At 52.3% G+C, this 17804-nt stretch overlaps 6 protein-coding genes across 6 annotated transcripts; 4 read left to right on the plus strand and 2 right to left on the minus strand.

Moving 5' to 3' along the window:
- Positions 1–699: 699 nt before the first annotated feature.
- On the minus strand, positions 700–855 carry CLUP02_13742 (uncharacterized protein; the record flags this gene model as incomplete). The annotated part of the gene is made up of 1 exon (XM_049292679.1): positions 700–855. One exon carries the CDS (start codon positions 853–855, stop codon positions 700–702), a length of 156 nt encoding a protein of 51 aa, XP_049149825.1.
- A 3959-nt stretch (positions 856–4814) lies between these two features.
- On the plus strand, positions 4815–6022 carry CLUP02_13743 (uncharacterized protein; the record flags this gene model as incomplete). The annotated part of the gene is made up of 4 exons (XM_049292680.1): positions 4815–4961; positions 5106–5180; positions 5240–5410; positions 5783–6022. 4 exons carry the CDS (start codon positions 4815–4817, stop codon positions 6020–6022), a joined length of 633 nt encoding a protein of 210 aa, XP_049149826.1.
- A 1361-nt stretch (positions 6023–7383) lies between these two features.
- Positions 7384–8203, plus strand: CLUP02_13744 (uncharacterized protein; the record flags this gene model as incomplete). The annotated part of the gene is made up of 2 exons (XM_049292681.1): positions 7384–7599; positions 8120–8203. 2 exons carry the CDS (start codon positions 7384–7386, stop codon positions 8201–8203), a joined length of 300 nt encoding a protein of 99 aa, XP_049149827.1.
- A 3589-nt stretch (positions 8204–11792) lies between these two features.
- CLUP02_13745 (uncharacterized protein) lies at positions 11793–12053 on the plus strand (the record flags this gene model as incomplete). Its single annotated transcript, XM_049292682.1, has 1 exon — positions 11793–12053. The coding sequence occupies one exon, from the start codon at positions 11793–11795 to the stop codon at positions 12051–12053; it is 261 nt and encodes an 86-aa protein (XP_049149828.1).
- A 654-nt stretch (positions 12054–12707) lies between these two features.
- Positions 12708–15846, minus strand: CLUP02_13746 (uncharacterized protein; the record flags this gene model as incomplete). Its single annotated transcript, XM_049292683.1, has 14 exons — positions 12708–12919; positions 12963–13047; positions 13111–13513; positions 13568–13597; positions 13677–13729; positions 13804–13946; positions 14028–14084; positions 14165–14286; positions 14338–14414; positions 14467–14590; positions 14628–14799; positions 14863–15205; positions 15289–15593; positions 15795–15846. The coding sequence occupies 14 exons, from the start codon at positions 15844–15846 to the stop codon at positions 12708–12710; spliced, it is 2178 nt and encodes a 725-aa protein (XP_049149829.1).
- A 32-nt stretch (positions 15847–15878) lies between these two features.
- On the plus strand, positions 15879–17752 carry CLUP02_13747 (uncharacterized protein; the record flags this gene model as incomplete). Its single annotated transcript, XM_049292684.1, has 9 exons — positions 15879–16001; positions 16066–16181; positions 16267–16323; positions 16461–16547; positions 16655–16733; positions 16914–16968; positions 17035–17113; positions 17478–17638; positions 17700–17752. The coding sequence occupies 9 exons, from the start codon at positions 15879–15881 to the stop codon at positions 17750–17752; spliced, it is 810 nt and encodes a 269-aa protein (XP_049149830.1).
- Positions 17753–17804: the final 52 nt, after the last annotated feature.

Raw genomic sequence — 17804 nt, forward strand, 5'->3', positions numbered from 1 at the left:
ACAGAAGAATAAAACGGGATGCTTGAGTGCGGCCCGACATCAAATGCAAGTGTCCCGCGAATGTGGCTTGACTATGACAGGGGACACAAGAAAAATTCTGAGCCTGCCCTGCCAATTTGCTTTCTCAAGCTGTCTGGCAGTGAAAATTCTTTTTCCCGTATCTTGCATAACATGGACAGTCAATTCACCGACATTGGTTTTGCATATCTAAGGCAGGTATCCGTAGCGACTTGCAAAGCACGCGGATTAGAGTTTAAATGATTGAATTGATATCTCCACAATGAGGAGCTATTGACAGGGAGAGTGTTCGTGAGAGTCGAGATGCCCGACCTTGCGCTGGGTTGCTGCTTCACGCAGTCTAGAAAAATCCGCATGCGATACTCCATCATCGTAGGTTGCTAAGAAGGAAAAAAAAAAAAAAGGTTGATGAATAAACCAGCATACTGATGAACGGAATAGTAGAAACAGGTCATGGTGTCTCTCAAAGCTCTATTCTGCTGGAGTCGTTGGCAATGATAATGCCATAGAAGAGAAGCGGAACGGCAGGCGTGAGCCTCATAATATGGTCGATTCCGGTAGAAAGAAGCTCTTCATAGTCTTCTTTCCCTCGGCTTTATGTCTACTTTTAGGCCGTCGTCGAATCTAATGCCCAAGAGACCGTTAGTTGGCGTCTCACCGAGTGATGAGTCTGTAACGGACCTACGATTTCCCTTGCTTCTGGCAGTTGAAGCAAGTGCCATCTTGGCTTTGCGGCTTGTCTACGACACCTCCGCAATGGCCGTGAGAGCTGCACGCATATACAGGCCGTGTCTCGGTGCAGCCACAACCCCATGTGATGATAACTCTGGAGCACATTTTGGCTAGAGAAGGAATCTTCTCCGTGGAAAAAAGAGGAAGAGGAAGAAGAAGGAGAAGAAGAGTCGAAGCTGTTGTGAGAAGGTCTCTTCGGCCGCGAGCGGTGGGCTTCTAAGTAAGGCTTTGTTTTTTCTGCGTGTAAAGCTCGATAGTGACGGGCGAAGACTCGTCTTGCAATGAAAAAGCTAGACGAAGGACTGGTTTCTTAGAGGTGACTGGTAAGAGGGATGGTCTCGTATGTTGTATAGTTGTTGTTCTGGCTGGATGAAGAGTGTATTGTTTGGAAGCTCGAGTCAGGATATGTCGTCTGTCTTATATATCGTCGTGACACAAGCTCAAGACTGGCTATTGGCTTGAAATCGACTGTCGGGAGTGGGCTGACTTGTTTGCCATCGTCAAATCTGCCAGTCAAGCGAAAGAGGACCAACAGGTAGCTATCACACCGGTGATGCCAAATGTAAGTAGACGCAGCTTGGCTGTTGGTTGCTCGCCAACGCGTCAAAGTTTCTCTGTTCTGGTGTTGGAAGATGCCAGTCGGGAGATAGTGGTGCGTCAAGCGTCTGTCTGGCAAGTCTTCAAGTTGACGCAAGGGAGGGCTGTAACTTGGTGGAGGGAAGTAATGTGGAAGATGCAACGGGTCGTGAAAATGGCTTGTACCTTGCAAGTCGATGTACCTGGGAGAGATGCTGGCTGCGGGTGCGGACCGGGCAGATGGGTTGTTTGATCCGCCCCTTTGCAGGAGGTGGTCGACAAGCTGCCTGGTTGTGGAGATGCTTTGGCGGCCGTGGAGAAACCAGCCTAATCCGACTCAGCTCAGGCCGTTGGCTCTCCCGCACAGGGCTAACAAGCACCCGTGTACTTCCAACGCACAACGGTGCAATGGTTGGTCGACTGGGTGAAAGATTCTGGCCTGTCTTTTTGCCCTTTTGATAAGTCGTACGCTAGTTCGAAATGAGACGTGATAGCCGGGTACTGTCCCGCCTTGTTGTGTTGGTAAGACCAGGGTATCACGCAGGCGGCCTTTCTGGAAGACAATGGGTGTTGTTGGACGTGATATCCACTTAGAACGGAAGAGCCCCCAATATGCACCTCAGAGGCGCAGCCCAGCCAAAGTTGGGTCTGTTGACGCAATGTCTCGTTTTTCTGGTGTTCCGTCTCGAGTGCTGTATGGGCAACGCGTGACCCAAGATGTTGGTTTCGACGACTACGTTACTGAGCCGGCTCAACGTCTGGCAGGTGGTTCTTCAAGAGTCTTTTGTGGTGGGCTGCCAAGGCATGACAATGTCATCCAAATGTAGTTTCTGGAGAGGAAGAGGAAGAAAGGGGAAGCGAGAAAGTGTGTGTAAGAGAGAGAGAGACAGAGAAAGAGAAAGATGGAAGACGCATGTCCTCAGCCGCCCCGCCCGGTTCAATGACTGACTGGTGACGGGTATTCGGGGCAGGGTAGGGCAGGTAGGTGCACCTCTCGTGTGTTCCCATTGTCGCATGGCACCCACTGGCCGCACTTTCTATTGGGGAACGTGGGAACACAGAACATCGGCCACTTGGACCAGGGATAGCTTGGCGTGGCAGCATCAGCAGTAGCAGCAGCAACCAGCACTGAGCTCTGTGCAGGGCCTACTGGTGCCGTGCCGTATGGTCAGTCCCCTCAGCGTGAGGTAGGGCAAGCATAAGTGCCTACGAAGAATGGGTGACCCATGTCCCTGTCTTGAGTTGTGATTGTCCTCGACCTGATGGTGTCGGGAGACCCCTCGTGGACAGTTAGTTCCTAGTGCGTCCCAAGCCGACTTCACTGTCAAGCGTAGAGATGAGCCGCTGTGTTGAGTGGATCGTTCAGACGATGTCGCACATGAGCGATCCGCGTCAAGCCCTGTTTATTAGTCTAGTTTGGGCAAGACCGTTCCGTTGATGGCGCCCTTTGTGTCCGCCAAAGCTAAGGTATTTCCCATCTATCCATAATGCGCTGCCGATTCTCTAGGCACCTTGTCCTGATCATAAGGGCGAACAGGTACCGTTAGATCGCTCGCGGATTTAACTCTCCCTGCCGGAGTTATTCCAACCCACAGGGGGCAATGCTACCGCAAGGAAGACGTTAGATTGAACATCAGCTTGTCCAGACACGAGCATCCAATTCAATGATGGAGCCGCACCACAGGCAGGCGTAGAGGCACTGAGATGCTCCTCCGCTCCGAGTTGGAACGGCGGAGAGTGCAAGTTGGGGGTCAAAGCAAGCATGCTACTGGGACAGACAGCCATACGACAGCGGCATGAGGAAGTTGCAGTAGAACAGCGGCCGCTTTCAAACGAAGTACTTGATTATGACCCCGTCTGGCTACATTTCAAATTGGATCAAAGAAGCAGAGACAAAAGGTGTCAGTAGAATGGTCGATCGAGCTGCCGGTCGACGTATTCATCGATATCCGCATCAATGTCCCTGACCAGATTGCCAACCCTGCTCCAGCCGAGTCCATGTTCAGGCTTGGGTCTAGGTCCAATTCCGCGTCCAAGTTTAGGTCCCGGGATAGGCATAGGGTTCCTGAGGCGAAACTGAGTCCACGTGGAGTAATAAAGGTAGTTCGGCGGCGGGACGCCTTTCCACCTAGACGTATCCGTCGTCTCGTACTAAACCCTAGACGGTCCATCATGTTCGTGACGAATTGAAGACAGCAGAATTGTGAAAACAGGACAGTTCCCTAGATGAGAACGGGCGCTGGAACAGGTCATAGTGACAGTAGTAGAGCGAATGCCACGATTGACCAGGGGTTCACATAAAAGAGTGGAGTCGACATCTGGGGCGTGGCTCTTGCAAGAAGAAGATGCCAAGAGGAAAGGTCGTCACGTCCCTCATCGGTCCATGTTCTTGTTGTTCCTTGCGGAGGACAGAATACGCCACATAGATCTATGGCCAAGACCAGGACAGCCTAATGAGGTTCAAATATGGGCCGGCTGAGGCTAAGAGCGGGCGAAACTCGGCTCGGTTGGGGTCGCCAGACTTGTCCGTTGGGGTGCTCACGGTGTGATGTGAAGTGCCCGTCTGAAGGTGTCGGGAGGTTTCCTTGTAGCCAAGGACCTTGTAGCCAAGGACGGCGAGGGCGAGGCGAGTGCAAACCCGAAGCGCGATGCTTCCAAAAAAGGAGAAACCTTGACCTTGCGCAGATGAGATGCAGAGAGGGAGGGCATGCCCGCCGTCAGGGCCCGAGGAAGCTAAGCCGGCCATAAACGTGGCCAGCGACAGTGTCCGAAAGAGCCCGATGGCTTGATCGGGGGGCGCATGGCGTTTCCTGGGCTGTGGCTGGCAAGGAATGAGAAACCACTGACCGGGTTGAGTTGATGAACTAGGTAGCGGTGGGTTGGGTTGGGATGTGTGGTGTTGCCGTTAGTGTGGGAGAGAGAGAATGGAGGAGTATCCGTAGACGGGAGCAGAACAGAGTAAAGCAGGCGAAATGAAGTTTCCAATTCGGGACAGGCTACGCACTGTAAGATATGTCGTAAAGTGCGGTGAGAGGACAGTGCGAAAACTGCATGAGGCGTTGGTTCGGTGTTGGTGGGAACTGACCGAGTGGACAAGGAAGCAAGTGACAGATCTGGGCAACTGCATTTGTGAAATGACCTCGATGTGATTTTGTTGAATTTTTTCTCCCTCTTTTCTTCCTTGAGCACTCTTTTGCTGCTCTGCTCTGCTCTGCTCTGCTCTGCTCTGCTCTGCTCTGCTTCTTCCTTCCCTGCATCTCCCGAATGTTGCTGCTCGTCCCTGTCATCTCGCCTGCCACTTCCTTTCTCATCACCAACCACAGTGATTTCGTTGGCCGTCTTTTTCAAACTGCCATCAAACATCCCATCTTGCCATTTGGAATGGTTCGTACAAGTTCCCAACGGCAAAGTATTGCAGTTCGAATATTGGCACGGAAGCAAACCAGTCTCCGCCTTTTCCATTGTTGCCGTCAGACGATGCCAACACAATGTGCTCCACGTCTATGCTTTGCGTCCCTATGTCGCCCTCGTTTCCCCCTTACCTCTCTATCCCTTTACTCACTCGTGTTCAATTCCCCCTTCGTCTCCAGCTTCTACTCGATGGCTTGTCGTTGAATTTGGCGAAAAGGAAAAAGGTACGTATACTGTCCTTTTCTCTTTGTGTTTGAGGCGGTTGAGAAATGTGTAGGTTTCTTGCGTTAGAGAATGCAAGCCACCATCGAATGAGGAGGACTAGGTAGCAACTTAGCCTTTTTGAGATGAATGACTATACCATATAGTTGAGGTCATCGCGCCAACGTCTCCAGCTAGTCGGATTAGCTACGCACTATTTTAGTGCACCTCGACATACGTCCGTATGCTAGATTAACCAACTCCCTCTCCGTAGGCTAAGCTGCCTCGACTTACCCTCCAGTGTTCTTCGAGTCTAAATCTCTTCAAAGACCCTGCCGAATTGGAGCTAGCCAACATAATACGGCCGTTGGTACAGTGTCGACTGCCCGCTCAGCCTGTTGATGGCAAGCCTACTGTAGAGCTGCACGGCTATTCGAGCAGTCTTCACTCCGTCTCCGATGCCAACGGCCCCGTATGCCAAACGGGGCTTGTCAGAATCATACACACCATCATACCTCGTCACTCTCCCGTCTTCTGCGCCTTTCGGAAAATGTCAAGGGACTCTTCATCGGCGTGGCGTGCTGATGCAACAGCACCTCATCGTCAACGGCGTCGCAACCTAAGGCACAATGCGAAATAGTCGCAACGGTGGCGCCTCTCAACTCCAAGTCCGAGCTGGCAAAGTACCTCGAGCCTGCAAGCCACACCCTCTTTCTCGTAAATCGAACCATTAATGCCTGCTCCTGCGTCCCGGGCAAACCGAGGTGAGGGGGCGCGCTCGTCCACTTGGTCTCCTCCATGGTCGTCTGGAGGCGAACATTATGGCAAACCACCGTTGATGAAGAGTAACCCCGACCCCGTGGATACCATGTATCTGGAGCACTGGCTCTGTCATCTATGTCCGAGTCCTGAGAAGAAGCTGCTTCACCGCAAGACCCTCTGGCCCACAGTCAAGGTGATGTATTGGTTCAATTGCTGGGGTTCCCAGCTTGCTAGGACCTTACCACTGTACCATACGGGACTCCAACACACCACAGTGTCTTCATGCGGCCTTGCGCGCGGCCTATCATTACCGACAGTTTGACTAGGCAAGCATCTTTGAACACCCCAACACTCCTTGTGCCTGCAGCATACCTCACATGGCCATCTGGCCTGCCAATCATTCCGAACAATGGGGTACCGCACCCCTTGGTCCCGGTCGCCTCACTTCCATCGATGTTCGATGGACTGCCGTCCTCCTCTTGAGCCAAGAAAACTTCCCCCTTGGGCACGTCACTTGTGGGAAGCCAAGTGGTTAGTCCAGCTAGGTACACCGATTTCATGGCGGTGAAACAGACCTCGTTCCCCCTTTTCATACCCGCCTAGAAATACGACATCTTGGGCCAGGAGATCTCTTCAATTCCAAAAGCCCATCGCAGCCCAACGGGCTCATGTTCGGACCAGACCCTGTCCAGTCAGCCCCTGTAGGTAGACTTGTTTGTTATGTAATCTAGATGACGGGCTTGAGATCTGTTTAGCTACGGGTCATTCTAAAGGTGAGTTGACATCTCAATGAAGGAGTTTCTGCATCAACTCAAATACTCCCTGCTTGCGCTCTCTTGGACAAGGGGGCATACATTTGTCATGACCAGGCAACGAGACGGACATCGGGACGACTTGACAACCGAGTGCCTTCGACACGCATATCTTTCACGTTCTTGACCACATCAGGAAAGGGCAAGACGTTATCCCATCACTTCACAGTCGAGCTCCGCAACTTCTTCTCTAGGACTTGGAGAGCAGATACAGGGGTGTTTTTGCGAATTATTGCATAGCTGCATATCCTTTTTGCTGGGCTTCACTCACGACTGGTATTGAGTTGAGTATTGACAAGATGTACCAACATCCCTGTCCGAGTGAGCATGCAAGTGGCGGCTGGGCAGAGCTCGTTTATGATTACGGGTGCCGCCATTCACAACCAACTGGAACACTGTCGCGGCATGAAAGCAAGACGGCACCATCAGGCGCCATTGTCGACCGTTCCAACAGGTTCATCGCGGGAAAATAAGCAGAATGCCCCGCGAAGTCGAGCATGGCGCAGATGTTGTTGTTGGACTGTCCGTCGACGAAGCGGGCGACGTGTGATTGAGTCGCATGCCAGCCAATCACCAATACGAACCCCCCTGTTATAAGCGCCTCGTGGGACTCGCGGCTTGGCCCGACTTGACTGACGACCACTCATTCTTCCGGTAGCCGCCCATGACGGCGGCTCAAATTCAATAGCGTTCGTCCAGACTTACACGCTTTTTGCCGCAAGAGTCGACCGTTTTTCAACTTCTTGCCAATATTGCCAGCGAATCTCACGCGGAAAGCGTGACTGCTGCAGATGGTCAAGTTGCAACGCAATACTTCGAAAGCGGTCACTCGACAGGGATGCTTGGGTGTTAGTCCCCTCGACAGGACAATATGGAGGGGAGATCAGGAAAGGTCAAGGAATCCGTAGGTCTTGACCGGGCATGCGGGCATGGTCCAGATGACATCTGCACCTTGTCGGTGCCCGTCACCAACCGGATGTCATCAGCTCCTAGCGTTGATGAAGCATATGCGGAAGGACGTATCCGTAGGAGACGGACTGCGGATGTTCTAGCGGTCAAACTCGCTCTATGGGCCGTTGATCCCGATGTAAGTTACCTCGATTGTCCTGCCCCCTATCCGTACCAAGACCACATCAACATGGTACTAACCCTGATCAAGGGTGGATATCATTCATCACAGCCCGCGGATGGATGTGCCTCTCCCCCTGACGAAGGTTTCCACACACCTTCTAGGAACGGAAAGGAAGCTGGACTGCCATTACGCATCCCTGGAACGATTCTCGCGAAGTCCCTTTCTTCGTACAGTACTTTGGCCATCCACGCGCAACTTTCCCATCATGTGTCCACTAATGCAAGTTGGAATCACCCAAACTGCGGCGCATTTGTGACGAAGATTTGAGGGGAAGAGTTGCAGCAGCAGCAGCAGAAGCAGCAGGCAGGCAGTGAGGTGCCTTCTCGTGTTGGTGGCAACACTTCGTCTTCTCATGCAACGTCTCGATGCTTTCCCCCCATCACCGCTTCTTTCACACGCCATACACGCCATGCACACCACCACAGCCCATGTCGTGTTACCTCACGCACCGCAATCACCTCTCTCTCCATGCCAGGGTTCACGATGGATTCTGCGGGCGGCCCGCCGGTCGCATGCGAGGCAGGCTTCGATACCCTTCTTCGCCAACTGCCTTCGATAGCTTGGCTTGAAGCTCGATCGAGAAGCGGAGTCGCATCGGTTGACTTCAAGGAACCCTGGCTCTCTTTCTCTGGTACGACGACCTCCGTTGGAATACCCCCTCCGAGATTACAGAAAGATATCGAGCAACGGATTGGGCCTCTTGGGGAAATGATTTGCCTTTTGGAGCTGCGGTCGAGGAGGGAAAGAACACGTTTGCGGAAGAGGGGATGAGAGTACCTTCGGCCCGGATGAGAGATGAGAGGAGGAGAAAGGGGAGAACGGTGGAACGAGGCAGAGGTTTGCCTGAGGAATGCTCGCTAGAGTCTGGTCCCAAAGTCAGCATATTCTTTGTCTCCAAAACCCGGGCTGTGTTTGAAGGCAGCAGAAAACAAGGCATTGTCCAGAGAAATCTTGTTTGAAATACGTCAGGGCTTGTCCTCCTTGTTGTCGAAAGAAAGTCTGGCAAACATGACGAGCGAATGGGCCGAACGAGGCGGTGTCTGTTCCTTGATGGCAAGGAGTAAAAGGTATGAAAACCTCTCAGCTTGTTTCTCTTCACCATCCAGAAGACAGGATGCCATGGTATCTCCCTTCTCCTCCGGCGTTTGCTTCATTCTCCCTTTCGCTTTGTTCTTTGCTCTTCCTTTGCCTTCTACATTCAAAGGCCTCTGTCTGCCCAGGCGGCATTAGAACACCATCAGGGCTAACACAAGAAGAAACGTTTGAAGTCAAACGTTGATCGCGGGGAAAACACCAAATCATGAGCAAGACACTCACTCGTCGGACTGCACCCCGCGGAAGGATCAAAATGCTATTGCTAGAGAATATGCAAGCAATGGCGATCTCAGGATTTTGCCTTCTTCCCTCCCGAAACGCTCGTTGAATCCTACGAACTACACACACCACATGGCACATGGCTGAAGGGGCAAAGACCAAGCCAGAAGGATCTGAACCCGCCCGCGCCCGCGCTCTCGCGCCGCGCCGCGCCGCGCCGTGCCACAGCGTGTGTGTATGCCTTCCCGCCGGGGCACAGCAGGAACCAACGGGCGGGTTCTAGCCAGCGGCGCGGCGGTGATGACGGGCCGGCTAGTCTCGGGGTGTTGTGTTCACTTTGCCGCAGACTGTGCCCGGCCGAGTGCGAGCCAGGCAGAGTATGATACCTACGCTTGGATACCTTGTACCGAGGCCCAAGAGGAAAACGAGGTATCCAATTCTTATTGCCAACCATGTGTGGGGGAGAGTGACAGAGTGAGAGAGAGAGAGAGAGAGAGGGTGTTGCCGAAGGTTCTCGGATGCGGAAGGATGAGGAAAGTCATGGCGTTGAACGTCCCCGGCGTCCCCCGCGATTTCCCCCCACCTCGGCGTCGCATCCGAAAGGATCCATGCAGTGACGTTGGCTCCTTTTCCCCGGATCATGAGATGGGCAATTTGTGGTCGGGTTGTCTTGCGATGGAGGGAGGGAAGGAGGGAAGGCCCCAGCGCCGGTTCTCGTGGTCCCTTCCGAGAAATCCTCTTGCGGCCTCCGACGCGGCCAATGAGGAGCCACCCGCTCCCCGGGACCCGGGGCAAGAACCTTGGCCCCCTTCGGCTTCCTCTTTTACTTTCCCATTCCATTTTCGAACGACGTTGGAGAATTGGGAAAGAGCCTCAATTGGGGCCGACCGAGGCTTTCTCCACTTTCCCCGGATATTCCAATTGTTCTCGATATCAGATCTGGTGATGGCGAGGGCATTCACAACACAACCACAAACTTTGGTCATCTTGAGCAGGTTGCGGCAAGCCTTCGCGCCTCCCACGTTCCCCACGCCCACTCACGACTTTGGAGTACCCACACTCTGCACCAACCCCCTGCGCCTTTCTTTACTTATTTTTATTTTATTCGCAGCGAGTTTGCTTTTTTCGCGGCGGCCGCGGCGGCGGGTGTCTCGCTCTTTTTTTTTTTTTTTTTTCTTTCTCTCGCTTTCAAGCGCACCAACCCCACGTCAGCTGCGGATAAGGCAAGAGAGACCTCACAAACTTCTCCAGCGCTGCTGTCGCGACATGGAGCTCAGCCAATTACAAGTCCACGTGCAACAACGTTCCCGCTCTGGAAGCTTCAGGATGTCTCTAGCTTCTGGGTCTGGATGCAAGCTTCTAGAAAAAGCCACCAAACTAATTATCAAAACCCCCTCCCCAACAAGGGCCGATTTGATACTTGGTTGATAAGGGTTTCAGAAGCGACCGCAGCAGAAAGACTGTGGAGGCCCGTATTTCCTATTATTTTTGTCTCATTTGGTCCCTCCTTGTCTCTGGACCTGGACTATCTCGAGGATTCTAATCCGAAAATCTCATGCGTCTTGGCGGGTTTAGGAAACTTCTCTGGATCTAAATGCGTGAAGCAAAGTCACAATACGCCCCCCCCCCCCCCCCCATGGCCGCCCCGAGGAGTGACTGAGAGTTGAGACGCTCGGATGCCCAACCCCCATTCATCTGTTGCAGAACACCTCAATTCAAGCGCGATAAGGTCGAAAGCGGAGCCATTCGCATAGAAACACACCTTATGGAGTAGAAAATCAAAATTTAGATCTCTTGGCTGGACGAGCTTTTTGTTTGAGAAGATCAAAATACAACACCATCCCGGTCTACCCACGGCGCGCGCAAGAGTCTTCGGTCTAATTAATTGATTCGTACCCTTTATGGCACCTTACTAGCTTGTTCTACTACCCACCGCAAAGAGTCTCAGGCAACTCTCGACGACGACGGGTACGGAGTATGGACATAACAATAGCACATCATTTTTGCCCGTGCATGTGTCATGGCTTTCGAGAAACGCCAGATCCCGGCATTTCCTATCTTGTGCAATGCCTGCTCGTTCTGGACCTGTGACTATCGTATTGCCCGCCGCAATCACGCCCTCCTCTGACTTCTTACCATGGCGTTACCGTAACATGATGTCTATGGTCTGTGTGTCTCTGTACCGCCCGCCTGCTGCGTCGTCCAAACACAGTCGCCCTCTGCCCAGACGGCCGATCCGGGAGATGCACCTTTGCTGCGTACGACGCGCGCCATACACAATTTCTCATTTCTTGACAAGAGCAGTGCACGATAGGCAGCGTGCGATACGATACGATGCGGTGACCCTGCCCCTCCCCCTCCCTCCCTCCATGTCCATCGTCCGCTCGCCCCCCTTCCCTGTCCCCCTTCTCCATCTGCGACCGAGGACCCCCAGTATCAACCTTTTTCTGTTTTTGTGAGCAAACCCGGCTTGAGACGGCACCCACCGTGTGACCCGGCAAGCCACCCGTCACCTTACCTCTGAAGTCTTGCCCGTGGGCCGGGTGGAAGGGGTGGTGGTCTGCGACCAGGTCAGCCAAGTTCACACCTCCCGTGTCCTCCGGTGCAATCCAAACTTATAAAGTTGGACGGCCCTCCCCCTCCCATCCCTTGCCTTTCTTTCTATCTGTATCCCAACGCTCTCATCCTTCCTCGACTCTACTCGCCAAAACTCTCAGTGTCTTTTAAAAGCAGTTGATCTGTTCTTCCACACGCCGATTGCCAACTCTCGCAACCAAACCAAACCAAACCCGCACCAAAAGAAAACAACAACCAAAAAAACAACATATACAAAAATGTCTTCTCCCGTCGACAACTCCGTCTTCCTCTCCCTCGCCCCCACCACCTCGTCCTCCTACCCCTTCAGACAGCAGCAGCAGGCCGCCGCCGCCGTCACCGCCACCACCACCACCGAGCCGGCGCCCCTCAAACGCCGCACCTCGAGCATGAGCAGCGACGGCAGCAACGGCCTCCGCTTCCTCAAGCTCGGTCCCGTCCACTACGGCGAGCACCCCGACGAGCACAAGTCTGACTGGCACCCTGCTCTTCTCGGCTAGGACGCTCATTTCAACGATGATGATTCTTCTTCCTTGAATTGTTTTTTCTTTTTTCCACATCATTAAAGCAAGCCATATTCATGATTTTTCCAAATCCTATCAAGCCATCAAAGTCTGGATACCAAAGGTGCAGGAAACCGACAAGGCAGTTTGTGCCCAAAAACAAGCGATTAGACGAGCTAAGGGGAGCTCTGGGAGGATGAGCAATAGGCGCTGGATCATTTTTCATTTTCACTTTTTTTTATTTATTTTTTTTACATCGTTGAGTACAACACCTGAAGAAAGTAGGGCAGATTGTCTCTTGGGCCGGGGAGGAACAACTTCACAACCCCCCATACGATTATAGAGTCTTGGGGAAAACGGGACGGAACACGGGACCAATTCACACAGAAGAAGAAGAAAAAGAATACTAAATTGGAGTTTTTGACGGAAACAGATCATTACGTGAAGATTCGCTATGTCCGCATGTGCTGAGAATCCTATTATGTGAGTCTGGTACGATTGCCAAAAGCCACTGAACTGGGCCGGACCGGTCTCTTCTCTCACAACATACAGTCGGCAACAAGCGGATGAAGAAAAAAAAACTTCGTCATGCAGCCCAGGCTACAGAGATTTGAGGGGACGACTACCTAGTGGCGTGGTGGGCACATCACCTCAGTCTGTCTTTGGCCGTGCCGCATTCTCGGGAAGCCTACGAGTAGGTACATTACACATTGCCGGGCTACGCGGATCAAGGGAAGGGAAGGAGGACGGGCTTTGAGGAGCGAGAGCGACATGGGGTGGGAAGAGAGGGCCAGGAGGCTCGGAGCTGTCAAAGTCGGGGGGGACACCAACTCGCCGAGACTTCCCCTGCTCCCTGAAAGTTGCTTGGAAATACAGTCATTGTAACATGACTATCTCTGCGCGCACTTGCAAGTTCCAGACAGAGAAGAGAGAGAGAAGGAATGGGAATGCACGACAGAGAGGGGAGGGAAAGGGAGCAAAGACCAAGCTTCTGCGATGTGGGCCGCTCTTCATGCAATGATCTGACATGCTAAACCGACCGCCCCCCGCTGACCAAGGTGGGATAAGTGGGATGCAGTAGAACGCGTCGTGTTTTGTTAATCCGGGCTGGCGGATTGGGGAAATGATTGCTGATTGTGCAAAGACAGAAAGTCTGGGGGAGAGACAGCTCATCGGCACACACTTTGATTTGCGAGACCTCTCGAAGGGTGTGGGGGTGATGGTTTCGATTGGAGTAAGCCGGCACGGTTTTTGCCTTGATTTGCGCAACGTTTGCGTTTTTCGTTCGTTCGCTGGTCATTCCACGCACGCAAACGTTGTTGCTATCGAGTCTCTGCCCTGTTTGATTACTTGGACTCGTTGCCACGACGAGAGTGCGCGGGTGGAATGGAGGGGGAGGGGGGCACCGAGGGTCGATTTCCTGGGAGGCGGGGGAGAGAGAGAGAGACAGACATCTGCTTTCGACGAGACGCACGTGGGGTAGAGACTGGGTATCACGACCGGGGTGTCACGGTGCGTTGATTTCCTGGTCTATGCCGAGGCTGAGCGGGTTCGATAGTTTCACAGACTAGTTTTCTCCCCCTTCTCTTTGATTTCTTGGTGATTCTTCTCGATTTTCACAATGTGCCATAAAGGTGGTGTTGTTGTTGTAGGTGGTAATTATGACGTGCAAACTTGGCGTGGGTAGAGAAGGGTTGTATCAAGGTCTAGTCTACCTTAGAGTTTCTCTATGAAAGGGGGGGGGGACTCGGGAGAAGGGGGAGGTTGCTTGCACCTGGAGTTTAATCGCAGTCGCGCAAGAGACTCGGACTTGGTTCGCGAAATTCCCGAGGGGAGGGTCCTGCTGCTGAAGAGTGCCAGAAGACAATTGAGAGAGTTTCGGAGACGAATCTGGCACTTATGCGGACGTCATATCTGGTTCGCCTGTCTGCGAGTCAAGCTCTTATCTTGCGTGACCGACTTGGGGTTTACCTTGCTTCCTGTCTAGTCTGGCAATTTTGGCTAGATCGTTTGGGATGCGCGCCCAATCTGCCCTTTTGCACACACACGTAGTTCACTGGCATGTTTTGTTTGTCGGGCTTCTGCTCAATCTCCGACACGCTGGTCACCTGTCACCGTTGTCAGGTAAATGAAGAAAGCGAAGAGGTTTAGGTGGGACGAGAAGGAAGATCGACGGGGCTTTGCATCTGGCATGTGACCGCCCTTGGCAGGCCTGCCGAGCCCTTCAACCCTGCTTCGCAATTACCGCTTCTGGAAAGTCCTTGGGCTTCAGGTTTGACACAACCCGCGCGACTGAGTCGAGTTGAGAGGGTTAGCACCCGAGGCCACCACAGGCGAGAAAGAGATGAGCGAGAAGCTCTACGGATTGTCCGTGGATGATACAATCTGAGCCTCTGTTGACGTCACAAACGATGATGAGACGAGTTGTGTGTCTGCCTGTCTGCCTGCCTGCCTGCTTGTCCAAACATATGCTGGTACTCGTTGGTATGTGGCATCTTATCTGGGACTTGACGACTGTACCTATGAAGGTGCCCCTTGAACGGCGCACAGAGATGCTGAAAGGAAGCATACAGTTTGCAACTCGAGAATGGGGGGTCTTCGCAGTGCACCTGACCAACCGCGGTGGCAAGACCAGTGTGGCAGGCAAACTCGAGCGGCGGGCGGGCCGGGCCTGGCCCTCCGACACGCGCCAAGATTGGACGGGACGAAAGATGTGCAATGCCGGCCGCTTGTCGTCCCAAGTCTACCGTGCCTCCTTGTCTGATGATTTATCGAAATAGTAGCAAGCGTTTACAGCGAGGTGCACGATAGTCCGTCCGTACGGTAATAGCCGACCAGAGAACCCAAGATGAAGCGCGATGACCAGGCAAAAAGGCGCTATAACCACGGGAAGGCCCCCCCGGGACAGCAGCCGATTCGTGAGGTTTCACGCCAAGCTGACTTATTGTTCGAGCGACAATGGCAATTGGGGGTCCCCAGACACTGAGACTCGAGAAAGCCAGGGCGTGGGGGGGACCTTTTCCTTGGGGTGGGATGTATTGCTGATCCACAAGGTTTTGAAGCAATCTATCTTCTTGGCGGTTTGGATGCGCTGGCCTCTGCGAAACGGTCCTTGCGGCGCAACAAAGGGGGGTGGGCTTGATGACTACCTAGGGAGGGAGCATTGGGGGAGATCTTTGTTTCTATGTAAAGATCCTCCCGTCTTGGGGAGGAGATGGCGTAGCATTCGGACACGGCGTGAGGCTCGTTCCCTCGTTTCGGGGGCCATTCTTAGACCTGAGGCAACAGGATTGTGGATTTGGGGTCGGGGGGTTTCTGGTGTTTTTGGAGACGGGGGAAGGGGAAGAATTGGTCCGTGGCTAATTCTATGGACAAAACACGCCGCTCCGGAAATAATCACGGCCCCACTCGGGGCCATGCCGGGGTCGGGGCCCGGGCCAGAGCCATCGGTGAACTCGCTTGGAGCATGCATAAGCCGTCTCTCTAGACCACATGTGTCTGGGACGGCGAATTCAGTCTGGCTGCGTTCGCCTTGAACTGATCAACGCTGCCAGGGCCGGAAAGATGATGCAGGGATACTTTTAGGCAGAGTATGGGTAGCAAAGATTACTCGTGGCTAGCCTACCGCGGCGCCTACTATCAAGACTCAAGGTAGTAAATCCAAGAGGCGTTCTGCTTTCCCAAAGAGCAGACTGGGATCTACTGAAAGTTATGTACCAATTTTACCGTCTAGGGTACCAATGTACAGAGAAGGGTTTGGGTTGTCAAACTCTTGTGTGTTATGCCCCATCGAGGTACTTTATGGCAACAACAGTTGTGGATATGTGCCACCTCAGCGTGGTCAACAGTCTTATGCTTCTCCTTAGTATATCATACCTTTTCTTGGTGAATTGCACGCAGCAGGAGACCAGCAACACACCGCCGCTCGACTTCTCGAAAACGAGGGTGCTCTCAGGAGAATGTTTCGTGTCGCTAGTAGGGGACTTGGCCCTAACTATACTACACCCAGACCAATCGACACGGCGAATTGGTAATACAGTCAGTCTTCAATCGTCATCCTCATGTGCTTGATCCGGTGCGAATAAACCTCGGCAACGGGCGGTTCTCAGAGAGGCGAAGGGCAAGGTGTCTGTCCTTGATGGTATAGAATCACTAGCGGAAGTCTCCCGAATCCCCTGGCGAGTGAGTTTCTCTGATGGGGAAGAACCAGCGTTCTTCCACTAGGCGACATTCCTCCGGCCGCAGACGTGGCTGTCTTCCGTGTGGCGTCAATAGATTCCCGGATCAAAGTTTAAGAGAATAAATACCAGGTCAAACCGTATGCGAGAGCTCGCTTAAGAACTTGATTGTGCTTCATTATAGAGCTCATTTATCACCTCGTTCGGATTGATAAATTCAACATAGGTTCCAGAGCTTCGTCATCTGGATTCCCGTCACGCTGAGGGCCATTACCATAGCCCGTAAGGCGCTACTTCTGTTTGTTAAGAAGCTGTAGGTAAGCCTTGGGTGCTGCAATGTTGTCGGATGAGATTTGAATCCTGCATGTAAACGATTTCAATGGGATAGAAACATCCGTCTACTAACTCAACGACACAAAGATCGCAAAGCAAACTGGAGAATAAGATTACCTCATCTCATGACGTTCTACCTTTGCAGTATTGGTATCCCAACAGCATGGTGCAGTCAACCATCTTATTGTCAAAAAACCAGCGTCGAGGTCTTTTTCACAAACTTGAGCTTAATGAATGACAGTCATGGACATCAATAAGATACACACCTTTCCCCCATTTTCGTGTTTAGATCCTTCGATAGCTATTGTTGTGGCCATGGGGAGGTCATTTGCAAGCATTTGCTGAGTGGAAGTATCCTCAACAGAGTTTCGAATTCTCGGTAGCCAAAGCACTCGTCTTCAGTACTCAAAACTAGCAAGAGATGGAAAGAGGGCTCTGCAGACTATTGGGATGTGGTGAGAAAACAGACGTCGTCACGTGGAGGACCCAATTTTACACCGGTCTAGATAGGAAGCTCACCATGGTGCCTGCCTGCCTGCCTCAAGAGTATGTACCCCAGTCCCTTTCCTATTCTTTTTTTTTTGTCCTCCCACAATCTCAATATTCGAAGCCGTAGTTATTATAGGCAACATATTCCCTTTCCATTCTAATAACAAATATCGGGCCTGGTGACCGGGTGGTGAAAGCCGTGAAATGCTGACTAGTGCGTGATGCTCCGTACTCTTCAGGACTCCTGCGTTCAATTTTCAGTCGGCTCCTGGTTTTTTTTTTTTTTTTTTTTTTTTTTTTTTTTTTTTTTTTTTTTTTTTTTTTTTTTTTTTTTTTTTTTTTTTGCCTTTTCTTTGATTACTGCCTGAAGGTAGTCTTGCATTTTGTTGGTGTACTTTGGGTCGTGGATACGTGTGCTCAGACACATCTCCATACTCGAAGGCAGAACCTTCGAGGTCTCGCGGACGGTTTGCTATGACTTATCACGCAAGCTCCAGCAAGCACAAACCCTGGACTTTCCCCAGGGACTAGAAGCAAGATGGCTTCAAGCTATTGTTGTCGCACTGCATTCTATTGAAGGAAGTTGGCGCCTAATCATGTAGGCGTCGATGGACGAGTCTCATTCTTGCTGACAACTCTGAAGAGCAAATTGATACAACTCACGCCTTGCAGCGTGATACCGATGCAACCGAATGACTAGAAACAATCCCAGCCGTCATACCCTTGAAGACCGGGTTCCCAAAATGCC

This window comes from Colletotrichum lupini, chromosome 7, assembly GCF_023278565.1.
Source record: "Colletotrichum lupini chromosome 7, complete sequence".
Classification (NCBI taxonomy): Eukaryota; Fungi; Ascomycota; class Sordariomycetes; order Glomerellales; family Glomerellaceae; genus Colletotrichum; species Colletotrichum lupini.